The sequence below is a fragment of the Bradysia coprophila genome, unplaced genomic scaffold (genome assembly GCF_014529535.1).
Source record: "Bradysia coprophila strain Holo2 unplaced genomic scaffold, BU_Bcop_v1 contig_408, whole genome shotgun sequence".
Classification (NCBI taxonomy): domain Eukaryota; kingdom Metazoa; phylum Arthropoda; class Insecta; order Diptera; family Sciaridae; genus Bradysia; species Bradysia coprophila.
This window is the reverse complement of record NW_023503662.1, coordinates 32137-46285: the sequence shown is the minus strand read 5'-3', so window position 1 is coordinate 46285 and position 14149 is coordinate 32137. Positions and strand designations below refer to the sequence as shown.

The 14149-nt window shown below is 36.8% G+C and overlaps 1 protein-coding gene across 1 annotated transcript; it reads right to left on the bottom strand.

Annotated features, from left to right (window-relative positions):
- Window positions 1–11582: 11582 nt before the first annotated feature.
- Window positions 11583–13923, bottom strand: LOC119082254 (cytosolic purine 5'-nucleotidase-like; the record flags this gene model as incomplete). The annotated part of the gene is made up of 6 exons (XM_037191714.1): window positions 11583–12271; window positions 12338–12571; window positions 12640–12787; window positions 12850–13403; window positions 13468–13735; window positions 13804–13923. Coding segments are annotated over 6 exons (1438 nt in total), but the record flags the coding sequence as incomplete, so codon positions are not given.
- Window positions 13924–14149: the final 226 nt, after the last annotated feature.

Sequence of the window (14149 nt, the reverse complement as noted above, 5' to 3'; positions counted from 1 at the left end):
AAATTCGCAATGTAAGCTGTATTTCATTCATTTTCACTCAAAAATCGTAAAAAATGATTTTTTTCAAATTTTTTTCGCCACTATCATGTCGGGCGGTTCCCGCCCGACATTATGAGACATAGTTAAAAAAATGAAAAAAAAATCGGTCGAAAAAATATCGGCCCAATTTTAGTACGTAACCCATCTCGCGGGTCTAACAAACACCCCCAGGTGCACAGCTACCACGGGGAATGTGCTCTGGCCTTCGGCCATCGCACATTAGAGGTGCCCTCAAACACCCATTAAGAAAGATAACTAGCCTTTTTCTTTTAGCGTTTATGCTGACGAACAGATACGATTGATTATGATGATGATGATGATGATGATGATATATGATGATGATATATGATGATGATATATGATGATATATGATTGATGATGGCATATAATGTACGATGGGATAGGATCTATGATGGGATATGATCTATGATGGGATATGATCTATGATGGGATATGTGCTACGATGGGATATGTGCTATGATGGCATATGTGCTATGATGAGATATGATTGGTAATGAGATAGGATTGATAATGAGATACGATTCATGATTAGTACAATACATAGACGATATCCGTCCACAGTAAAATATGCAAACAGAATGATCGAACCACAGTGGGAGACGGCGCTGAAGGCAGCAAAGCTGCCTTAAAAAACTGATCCTAGTTGCTGTCCGGGGGGAGTTGGGCTTCATAGTTGAGTGTTGCGTTCCGTTATTTTTTTTTTTAAAGAAATAAAAGAAGGTTGTATAAGGAAAATTCTAACGGACCCTTTCATTAATTATTTTTAGTTCAATATAAAAAAGGAAAAACTCTTTGGCTTTGTTCGGTTAATTTTGTAAAAGGAACAATTCGTTGTGATCGTTCCATTTGACATTCTCCCCGCATTTTGTAAAAGGGAAAATTAAATGAATTTGTTATATTAGCGATTTCCGGCTCATTTTGTAAAAGGAAAAATTCGATGTGATAGATCCATTAGAAATTTTGCTCTCATTTTGAAAATTGTCTCTACATTTTGTAAAAGTGAATATCGCTTGGTTTTGGGTTATTAGCGACTTTTCGGTTCATTTAGTAAAAGGAAAAATTCGAAATTCTCCCCACATATTGTAGAAGGGAAAATTCAATGAGTTTCCTGTTCATTTTGTGAAAGGAACAATTGGAAATTCTCTCCACATTCTGTAAAATGGAATATTCTTTAGCTTTGCTAAATTAGTGACTTTTCGGTTCGTTTCGTAAAAGGGAAAATTGGAAATTCTACCAACATTTTGTAGAAGGGAAAATTCGTTGTGGTGTATCATGTTCTGTATGAGGAATTATTCCATGATTTTGGTCAATCAGAAATTCTCTTCATATTTTCTAAAATGGAATATTCTTTGGCTTTACTAAATTAGCAACTTTTCGGTTCAATTCGTAAAATGGAAAATTGGAAATTCTCCCAACATTTTGGGGAAGGGAAACTTACATCAATTTGTTGAATTAGCGATTTTCCTGTTCAATTCAAAAATCGGAAAAAATTGGAAATTCTCACAATATTTTGTAAAATGGAATATTCTTTGGGTTCGCTAAATAAGCGATTTTTCGCTTCATTTCGTAAAACCAATAATTCTATGTGATCGATACATTAGAGATCTTGTCCACTTTTTGTAGAGAAAAGAAATAGAAATTTCAGCGTAGAAAATGACGTAGTGAGTGGGGGTTCCACCCCCACACCCCCGGGCCTTCGGCTATCAGATTTGCATTGACGAAGGTAACGTATTCAGGGAAAGTGCAATTTTTCCCTTTTCCGATTGCCGATTCATTTTCAAATAGGAAAAATTCGATGCGATCCATCCATTACTCTATATGGGTTCTTGGATATAAGCGATATTTTTCAGTTTCATAAATGTTGGCCCGAAAATGTGAAACGTACTGCCGTCACACAGCTGTTGCCAGTGGCAACACAATAAAAAAGAAACGACCATTTCATAGTCCATGAGCGTACAAAAATTTCATTAAAAGTAACCATACCGACAATTTTCCATTGTTTCCACAGTCGATATTTGTGCGAAATGCACTTAAAAAACGGTAATCATCTTAAGAAGCGTTAATCCGTCGAAACAGACCAAAAAGATCGATTCCCCGTACTCAAAATATAAAAAAGGCAAAAAAATGTATATTTGACCTCTGTGCCGGCGGCGGAACGTCCACCACCAAAAATTTATATGCGTTCGAACGGGCTTGACTCACCCGTCAATATGAGCCATATATCAAAAAAATGCCATCCCAAATGGCTAGCCTCTCTTTTGGCGTTTATGCTGACGAACAGATACGATTGATTATGATGATGATGATGATGATGATATATGATGATGATATATGATGATGATATATGATGATATATGATTGATCATGGGATATAATCTACGATGGGATATGATCTATGATGGTATATGATCTATGATGGGATATGATCTATGATGGGATATGTGCTACGATGGGATATGTGCTATGATGGCATATGTGCTATGATGAGATATGATTGGTAATGAGATAGGATTGATAATGAGATACGATTCATGATTAGTACAATACATAGACGATATCCGTCCACAGTAAAATATGCAAACAGAATGATCGAAGCACAGTTGGAGACGGCGCTGAAGGCAGCAAAGCTGCCTTAAAAAACTGATCCTAGTTGCTGTCTGGGGGAAGTTGGGCTTCATAGTTGAGTGTTGCGTTCCGTTATTTTTTTTTTTAAAGAAATAAAAAAAGGTTGTATAAGGAAAATTCTAACGGACCCTTTCATTAATTATTTTTAGTTCAATATAAAAAAGGAAAAACTCTTTGGCTTTGTTCGGTTAATTTTGTAAAAGGAACAATTCGTTGTGATCGTTCCATTTGACATTCTCCCCGCATTTTGTAAAAGGGAAAATTAAATGAATTTGTTATATTACAGTGAACGACATCTCAAATGTCTCACTGTCAAATTTTTCTGAGAATTTTATTGTGTCATTGCAAATTCACAATGACATTCTCTGAAAAAAATGACAGTGAGACATTTGAGATGTCGTTCACTGTAGCGATTTCCGGCTCATTTTGTAAAAGGAAAAATTTGATTTCTTCGGTAATTTAGAAATTTTTCCAACATTGTTCAATTAGCGATTTTTGAGCTCATTTTGTAAAAGGAAAAATTCGATGTGATAGATTCATTAAAAATTTTGCTCTCATTTTGAAAATTGTCTCTACATTTTGTAAAAGTGAATATCGCTTGGTTTTGGGTTATTAGCGACTTTTCGGTTCATTAAGTAAAAGGAAAAATTCGAAATTCTCCCCACATATTGTAGAAGGGAAAATTCAATGAGTTTCCTGTTCATTTTGTGAAAGGAACAATTGGAAATTCTCTCCACATTCTGTAAAATGGAATATTCTTTAGCTTTGCTAAATTAGTGACTTTTCGGTTCGTTTCGTAAAAGGGAAAATTGGAAATTCTACCAACATTTTGTAGAAGGGAAAATTCAATGAATTTGTGGAATTACCGTTTTGAGCTCATTTTGTAAAAGGGAAAATTCGTTGTGGTGGATCCATTGGAAATTCTCATCATGTTTTGTATGAGGAATTATTCCATGATTTTGGTCAATCAGAAATTCTCTTCATATTTTCTAAAATGGAATATTCTTTGGCTTTACTAAATTAGCGACTTTTCGGTTCAATTCGTAAAATGGAAAATTGGAAATTCTCCCAACATTTTGGGGAAGGGAAACTTACATCAATTTGTTGAATTAGCGATTTTCCTGTTCAATTCAAATCGGAAAAAATTGGAAATTCTCACAATATTTTGTAAAATGGAATATTCTTTGGGTTCGCTAAATAAGCGATTTTTCGCTTCATTTCGTAAAACCAATAATTCTATGTGATCGATACATTAGAGATCTTGTCCACTTTTTGTAGAGAAAAGAAATAGAAATTTCAGCGTAGAAAATGACGTAGTGAGTGGGGGTTCCACCCCCACACCCCCGGGCCTTCGGCTATCAGATTTGCATTGACGAAGGTAACGTATTCAGGGAAAGTGCAATTTTTCCCTTTTCCGATTGCCGATTCATTTTCAAATAGGAAAAATTCGATGCGATCCATCCATTACTCTATATGTGTTCTTGGATATAAGCGATATTTTTCAGTTTCATAAATGTTGGCCCGAAAATGTGAAACGTACTGCCGTTACACAGCTGTTGCCAGTGGCAACACAATAAAAAAGAAACGACCATTTCATAGTCCATGAGCGTACAAAAATTTCATTAAAAGTAACCATATCGACAATTTTCCATTGTTTCCACAGTCGATATTTGTGCGAAATGCACTTAATAAACGGTAATCATCTTAAGAAGCGTTAATCCGTCGAAACAGACCAAAAAAATCGATTTCCCGCACTCAAAATATCAAAAAGGCAAAAAATTGCATTTTCGACCGCTGTGCCGGCAGTAGAGTGTCCACCACCAAAAATTTATATTCGTTCGAACGGGCTTGACTCACCCGTCAATATGAGCCATATATCAAAAAAATGCCATCCCAAATGGCCAAACGGCAAGCAAAAATATTTTTGCTTCACTGTGCTTTGGAGTAGCTTCGAAGTGACCCATTTGAAGAGTGTTTGTGCGGCGGAAAACATAACCACCACGGCGTGTGAGGTGTCTAATGAAAGCTCAGGACCTGCTCTATCGAATAGAGAAGGAATCCCGTTACCACAGTTCACCTGATCCGCACAGCAAGTGCGAAAGTGTTCCCGACCCTAAGTTTCCATCTCACTTCCAAAGTGTTTTCTCCCAAAATTCAAACCGTACCATATCGTGTTTGGCATCGTTAGATAGGTCTTGAACGCACCGTCATTTTGAGCCCGCACACACCGTGCACCGACCGACGCAGCGGCTGCAACTGGTGAAAAACCAAAAGTCAACCAAAAGTGAAAAAAAATTTTTTTCACTTTTCTCGAAAATGTGTCATATCGATTTATTGAGTCATATATGTATCGATCGGGCTGTTCCAGTGCACGAATAGGTGAAAATATAAAGAAAAAAAATCGCACAGTTTTTGAGCAAAAAATTTTTTAGTGAAGTAAAGTGACCCTAATAACTTTCGAGTAATATCTCCCCGAAGAGTAAACCGAATGGATCTGTGTTTGGTATCTACGTGTTGACCATGAAATTCTGCGTCGATCTATGGCAACTTCGGGTGTCGTTGCACCCATCGCACCACTACATAAATTTTCGAAGTAAAATGTAAATTTTTCATTTTCGCTCAAAAATGGTAAAAAATATTTTTTTTCAAATTTTTTTCGCCTCTATCATGTTGGGCGGTTCCCGCCCGACGTTTTAAGACATAGTTGAAAAAATGGAAAAAAAATCGGCGAAAAAAATATCGACCCAATTTTAGTATAAATCCCATCTGTGTCACCCAACAAACACCCCCAGGTATAAGGAATAATTTGTAAAAGCACTCCGGCCTGCGGCCGTCGCGCAATAGAGGAACCATCATACACCTATTAAGAAAGATTACTAGCCTTTTCTATTAGCGATGCGGGTGATGATGATGACGATCAGATACGATTGATTATGATTATGATGATGATGATGATGATGATATATGATGATGATGATATATGATTGATGGTGGGATATAATCTACGATGGGATATGATCTATGATGGGATATGATCTATGATGGGATATGTGCTATGATGGGATATGTGCTACGATGGGATCTGTGCTATGATGGCATATGTGCTATGATGAGATATGATTGATAATGAGATAGGATTGATAATGAGATACGATTCATGATTAGTACAATACATAGACGATATCCGTCCACAGTAAAATATGCAAACAGAATGATCGAAGCACAGTGGGAGACGGCGCTGAAGGCAGCAAAGCTGCCTTAAAAAACTGATCCTAGTTGCTGTCCGGGGGGGGGGAGTTGGGCTTCATAGTTGAGTGTTGCGTTCCGTTCTTTTTTTTGGAAAAAAGAAGTTAAAAAATGTTGTATAAGGGAAAATCCCAACGGGCCCTTTTATTAATTATTTTTAGTTCAATATAAAAAAAGGAAAAACTCTTTGGCTTTGTTCGGCTAATTTTGTAAAAGGAACAATTTGTTGTGATCTGTCCATTTTACATTCTTCCCGCATTTTGTAAAAGGGAAAATTAAATGAATTTGTTATATTAGCGATTTCCGGCTCATTTTGTAAAAGGAAAAATTTGATTTCTTCGTTCAATTAGAAATTTTTCCAACATTGTGTAAATGGTTCAATTAGCGATTTTTGTGCTCATTTTGTAAAAGGAAAAATTCGATGTGATCGATCCATTAGAAATTTTACTCACATTTTGTAAAAATAAAAATTTGAAAATTGTCTACATTTTGTAAAAGTGAATATTGCTTAGTTTTGGGTTATTAGCGACTTTTCGGTTCATTTAGTAAAAGGAAATTCTCCCCACATATTGTAGAAAGGAAAATTAAATGATTTTCCTGTTCATTTTGTAAAAGGAACAATTGGAAATTCTCCCCACATTCTGTAAAATGGAATATTCTTTAGCTTTGCTATTATTAGTGACTTTTCGGTTCGTTTCCTAAAAGGGAAAATTGGAAATTCTACCAACATTTTGTAGAAGGGAAAATTCAATGAATTTGTGGAATTACCGGTTTTTGAGCTCATTTTGTAAATCAACCATTGGAAATTCTCATCACGTTTTGTATAAGGAATTATTCCATGATTTTGGTCAATTAGAAATTCTTTTCATATTTTCTAAAATGGAATATTCTTTAGCTTTGCTAAATTAGTGACTTTTCGGTTCGTTTCGTAAAACGGAAAATTGGAAATTCTACCAACATTTTGTAGAAGGGAAACTTCCATAAATTTGTTAAATTAGCGATTATAGGCTCATTTTGTAAAAGGAAAAATTCGAAATTCTACACACATATCAATGAATTTGTGGAATTACCGAATTTTGAGCTCATTTTGTAAAAGAGAAAATTCGTTGTGGTCGTTCCATTAGAAATTCTCATCACGTTTTGTATAAGGAATATTGCATGATTTTGGTCAATTATAAATTCTCCCGATATTTTCTAAAATGGAATATTCTTTGGCTTTACTAAATTAGCGACTTTTCGGTTTAATTGGTAAAAGGAAAAATTTGAAATTCTTCCCACATATTGTAGAAGGGAAAATGCAATGACTTTGTTGAAATAGCAATTTTCCTGTTCAATTCAAAAATCGGAAAATATTTTCCGGACAATATTTTGTAACATGAAATATTCTTTGGCTTCGCTAAAATAGCGATTTTTCGCTTCATTTCATAAAACCAATAATTCTATGTGATCAATACATTAGAAATCTTGTCAATTTTTTCTAGAGAAAAAAATAAGAGTTTTCAGTTTAGAAAATAACTAAGTGAGTGGGGGTTCCACCCCCACACCCCCGGGCCTCCGGCTATCAGATTTGCATTGATGAAAGTAACGTATTGAGGGAAAATGCAATTTTTCCCTTTTCCATTAGCGAACTTCCGATTCATTTTCTAATAGGAAAAATTCGATGCGATCGATCCATTACTCTATATGTGTTTTTGACTTTAAGCGATATTTTTCAGCTTCATAAAGGTTAAGCGACCATTTCACAGTCCATGAGCGCACAAAAATTTCATTAAAAGTAACCACACCGACAATTTTCCATTGTTCCCACAGTCGATATTCGTGCGAAATGCACTCAATAAACGCTAATCAGCTTAAAAAGCGTTAATCCGTCGAAACAGACCAAAAAAATCGAATCCCCGTATCCAAATTATCAAAAAGGCAAAAAATTGCATTTTCGACCGCTGTGTTGGCAGTGGAGCGTCCACCACCAAAAATTTATATGCGTTCGAACGGGCTTGACTCACTCGTCAATATGAGCTATATATCAAAGAAATGCCATCAGAAATGGCCAACCGGCAAGCAAAAACATTTTTGGTTCACTGTGCTTTGGAGTAGCTTCGAAGTGACCCATTTGAAGAGTGTTTGTGCGGCGGAAAACATAACCACCACGGCGTGTGAGGTGTCTAATGAAAGCTCAGGACCTGCTCTATCGAATAGAGAAAGAATCCCGTGACCACAGTCCCCCTGATCCGCACAGCAAGTGCGAAAGTGTTCCCGACCCTAAGTTTCCATTTCACTTCCAAAGTGTTTTCACCCAAAATTGAAACTATACCACAACGTGTTTGGTATCGTTGGATAGGTCTTGAACGTGCCGTCATTTTGAGCCCACACACACCGTGCACCGAGCGATGCACTGGCTGCAAATGGTCAAAAACCAAAAGTCCGCCAAAAGTCAAAAAAAAAATTTTTTCACTTTTCTCAAAAATGTCCCTTATGGATTTATTGAGTCATATATGTATCGATCGGGCCGTTCCAGTCGAGGCTAAGGTGAAAATATGAAGAAAAAGTATGGAGTCATTTTTGAGCAAAAAAATTTTCACTAACGTAAAATGACCATTTTCAGTTTTTGAGTAATATCTCCTCGAAGACAAAGCCCAATGGGTCGATGTTTGGTATCTACGTGTCGCTCATGAAAATCTGCGTCGATCCGTGGCACCTCCAGGTGCCGACGCACCCATCATACCCCTACCAAAATTCGCAATGTAAGCTGTATTTCATTCATTTTCGCTCAAAAATCGTAAAAAATTATTTTTTTCAAATTTTTTTCACCACTATCATGTCGGGCGGTTCCCGCCCGACATTATGAGACATAGTTAAAAAAATGGGAAAAAAAAAATTCGAAAAAAATTTCATCCCGAAAGTGGTCTAAACACCTAGCCACCACCCCACAGATGAGCCGTATGTATGTCGCTCGGCCCTTGAGGCGCTCCGCGCCTCAAGTTCCTCGCAAGTGTGTGGTGGGCAACTTGTCTATTAAGAAAGGTAACTAGCCTCTCTTTTGGCGTTTATGCTGACGAACAGATACGATTGATTATGATGTTGAGGAGATATGATTGATGATATGATATGATTGATGATAAGATATGATTGATGATGGGATAGGATCTATGATGGTATATGATCTATGATGGGATATGATCTATGATGGGATATGTGCTACGATGGGATATGTGCTATGATGGGATAATGAGATACGATTCATGATTAGTACAATACATAGACGATATCCATCCACAGTAAAATATGCAAACAGAATGATCGAAGCACAGTGGGAGACGGCGCTGAAGGCAGCAAAGCTGCCTTAAAAAACTGATCCTAGTTGCTGTCCGGGGGGAGTTGGGCTTGATAGTTGAGTGTTCCGTTCCGCCCTTTTTTTAGGAAAAAAGAAGTTAAAAAATTGTGTATAAGGGAAAATCCTAACGGGCCGTTTCATTAATTATTTTCAATTCAATCTAAAAAAGAAAAAACACTTTGGCTTTGTTCGTGTATTTTTGTAAAAGGAACAATTCGTTGTGATCGTTCCATTTCACATTCTCCCCGCATTTTCTAAAAGGGAAAATTAAATTAATTTGTTATATTAGCGATGTCCAGCTCATTTTGTAAAAGAAAAAATTTGATTTGTTCGTTCAATTAGAAATTTTGCTCACATTTTGTAAAAATAAAATTTTGAAAATTCTCTCTACATTTTGTAAACGGGAATATTGCATGGTTTTTGGTTATTAGCGATTATTCGGTTCATTTTGCAAAAGGAAAAATTCGAAATTCTTCCCACATATTGTAGAAGGGAAAATTCAATGAATTTGTGGAATTAGCGATTTTTCAGCTCATTTTGTAAAAGGGAAAATTCGTTGTGGTCGTTCCATTAGAAACATTCTCATCACGTTTTGTATAAGGAATTATTCCATGATTTTGGTCAATTAGAAATTCTCTCCATATTTTCTGAAATGGAATATTCTTTGGCTTTACTAAATTAGCGACTTTTCGGTTCAATTCGTAATTTTGAAATACAGTTACAACAATGCTCTGATACATCTCGCAATGAGAATGGACTCTTTTACCTGTCGTCTTAAGAAAGACGCACAGGGGTTTAGAGGGTCTGCGGATTATCTGTGTAAGAAAATAAATCTCGTCCATTGATCCACCGTCTCATTGCGAGATGTATCAGATCAGAGCATTGTTGTAACTGTATTTCTATATACAGATGTGGTATTGGGTTCAAGAATGGATGTGTTAAGAGGAAGAAAAGACGAGAAACGGACAAGACCGGTTTAGTCCCAAACACACCGGAATAAATTTTTCATCAATTTGGTGGCTTTGACGAATATTTTAAGTCAACCCACAGTGTGGCTTAAAAATTTTAAATAAACGTGTAAGTTAACATCCAGGTTTTTTTCAGAAGTGAGTTGGGGAAGGGAAGTTTTATTCAAGTTTTAGCAAAATACCCTGAGCTGTTCCTGAGAACCAGCACCAGCGTCAGCCAGGGCCTGTGAAACAGTGAGGACTTAAGATTTACATTGGAATTGGTAGAGGGACAGATTCTCAGATTTACAGTGTAAAAATTATGGCTCTCGATAATTTCTTCATTGAGCAAAAGTAGCTAAAAGTAAAGAATTCACTATGTTACAAGACTGATATCTCCTTTACGAAGCAACCGAGGAAGCCTTTGAAAGGTGATCCCAGACTAGTTTTGCAAACCCTTTTGAACAGCAAAAAAAAATATTTTTGAATCGAAGCTTTCTGTTACATTTTCAGAAATTGCACTTTTAGGCTACCCTCGGTGAAATTTGGACGCTTCAATACCTTAGTGGTATGAGTATTTCCCGTCAATGTGGTTGCTTATATGGTAGCCAAGAGTCTCAGCTTTATAACAATGCCATACTTTATGCTGTACAAGAAATATTGATGAAAAAGTCTTGCATCGAGGTCGCTCTACTGGCAAATCTAGAGCTATCTAGAGTAATTATCTATAACAAACTCTCCTATGTGTCACAAATACGACCAATTAGAGAACGCCCAGCACTTACTGTGTGAATGTCCGGCCTACATTATCCATAGAGCTAGATATCTGGTAGGGTACATCCGCCCAGTATTATCAAGGAAATCCATCCCAGTAATATACTACAATTGATAAATAGTGTTAGAATCCAACCTAACTCAATTATTCAAAAAATTGGGTACGCACAACAGGTGTAGGGATTTATTTCCACCTACCTTTAACTTAACTTATTTGCACTGGCAAAAGAAAACCGAAAAAATCCCTAATTTGTAAATTATGGTATTTTAAGAAATTTTTGTTTCTCTAAGAATTGAACGGTATTTGTAGGAATTAAATGCCTGACGGTAGGCACTGCTTGATGTTGTCCTCTCCCGAGAGTCCGCTTTACAATCAACGGAACAGCAAGTGATAAATCGCCTAAAACTTGTTGAGCATGGTGTTCTGGCGGGACGGGGCCCTAACAAATGAAATGAAAATAAAACAAAAAATAAAAAACAAAATGAAGATTTTACTTAAAAAAACTTAACAAAAATTCGATTATAAACATGAAAACAGGCTCTACGAAGTATTTAGATGCAATGTAAGTGATGAGAAAATTATATTTTTTTACTTTAAATTTTAATTTTAATTTATTTTACTTCACTACATTCACAATTCGTAACATAATATCCATTATGAGGACAACCTGTAAATTATTGTATTATTTGATTCGTTTCATTCGATGACTAATTGAATTGACACTAAACGAATTTTCTAATATTTTTTTTGTTTCTTTTTTTTGATTTTTTTTACTGGTAAATTATTGCTTCTTGTGCTACTAACTGCGAATTCATAAATGGATTATAGACATTGCTTTTTGGAGATACAATCAATTCTTAAAAAATAAAAAATAAATTCTAGCCGCGCAATTGAATTTGTTGTTTTCTTCTTGATTAGGCTACACAACTTAGAAAGTAAAACGAACGATGCACTTCCGACATGCTTCAATATAATAGAATAATGTGCACACAACTCTGTATTGCTAATTAACGTACGTTTGACAAATTATTATTGGATAATAAACGCGCGCGCGGGTGTGTATGTTTCAATTTGTTAATTTGTTGCTTCGATAAATTTTATTGAAATGAAAGAGAAAAAGAAAATATTCTAAGCGTATAGCGGCAGCAGCAGCATTCGTTGTGCAAATAGTAATCACTCCTCTTCTTCCACTTTGATCGGATCGCTCTCCTCATCCGAACAATCTTCATCGTGATTATGTGTAACAGATCGCGGTGTTTCGGGACGAGTATGAGGCACTGAATTGGTCTGGAACCGAATACAATTTTTTTTTGTTAGTTTGAATTATGGTTTGCTACAACATCCGACTCTCACCTGAACATCCTTAATATCGTCCACTTTCTGTATGGAATCCATGGTGCTCAACGATCCCAATCCCATGCGTGATCTTGTTCGTGATATCATCGGAGCGTCCATAATGAATCGCTGTTCGTGGGCTACAGTTGATTCGTGAGGCAAAAGCATGGCTGGCGCTCGGAACATGTACGAAAACGGATAATAAATAAGATTGAGAAACGTTGCGGCATACAAATCAGCGTATCTGACCACCTGAAAATGAAAATGTTTTTTTGTCATGTGGCCGCCATGGTGAATTATTGTAGACGTTTAAAACGTACCTGACTAGAAAAGAAAGTTTGACGAGAACCAGAACGAAATAACGATCCCATCATGCCGTAGGCAAGATCCATTTTGTGTGTAACATCTCTAATAGAAGCTCGTAACTTTGATATGTCCGGTTTTTCATGAGTACTTGAGTCTAAATTTCTGTTGCCGGCAAAATCGGTGTTATTCTCACGTAAATTTCACTGATATCTATACCAACTTACTTGTACATATCGCCCAAACTAACGTCCAAATTTTGCAGCTCCGCAAACAATTGACATTTGTCCGTCCATACGTGTAATTCTTGAACCAGTTCGGGTACGATCAAAAATGTTCTCCAGCCGCGTATTTTCTTGCTCTTCAAAATATCACCGAAAATATGATCGCCAACATACAGAACGTCTTTGCCTTTAGCACCCAACAATTGTGTGAACACATCACATGAACCGCCCGAGTAAACCTGACCCTGTTCCAGCGGACCCATGTGTGTACCGACACGCAATGCTCCTGTTGTTGAATCCACCTGTCTCAAAATGGTGCCCTCGCCGAAAAACAACGGTTTCCGTGCATCCACAACAATAATATCGAAATAAGTGGTCCAGTGTCGATGCGGTTCGTCTGGCTTAGCTCCGTGCGGAAAGTCCATCAAGTATGTCATTATTTTGTTGGTAAAATTAAATTCGCTGTTTGTGAGGAGAAAAACTTTGGCGCCAGACTCTCGGATACGCGACAGAACCATTGGTAGGCGTGGATCCTTTTTCACATATTCATCCAAGTTCTGTGGAATAAAATGATGTGATGATTACGTTCCGGGTACGTTTACCTATTGAGGGTTCATTTACTTGAGTTGTTTTCGCCTTCAGATCACCGTGAATGTGAACATAGTCCATGGCACTACGGACATCCTGGAAAATTGACTGAAACGACATGAATAGGCAACCAGCTCGCACGCCTGTCTTCTCACGAATGTATTCCGGCGAATTTGTAAAGAAATCCACGAGACACGCCAGAAGATAAGTTTCCGGCAGATTGAACAATGTGTTTAAGACATACACTCGAGACTCATCCAATTGTAGAAATTTGTTCGGATACACTTCATACACTTGGGAACTGTACGAGGATCAAAATTTAATAACCTGGAATGGTTCGGGTGATGTGTGGTGTTGTTCGGTACTTACTGCTTTAAAAACTCAAAGCCGTGCACACAAATTAGAATGTTTCCGTATGCATCCACTTTCAACAAATTGCCGTACATTGTATCAAACCATAATCCACGCACGGGGTGTATGATGGTTCCTCTATTGCGCGACGGCCGCAGGCCGGAGTGCTTTTACAAATTATTCCTTATACCTGGGGGTGTTTGTTGGGTGACACAGATGGGATTTATACTAAAATTGGGTCGATATTTTTTTCGCCGATTTTTTTTCCATTTTTTCAACTATGTCTTAAAACGTCGGGCGGGAACCGCCCAACATGATAGAGGCGAAAAAAATTTGAAAAAAAATATTTTTTACCATTTTTGAG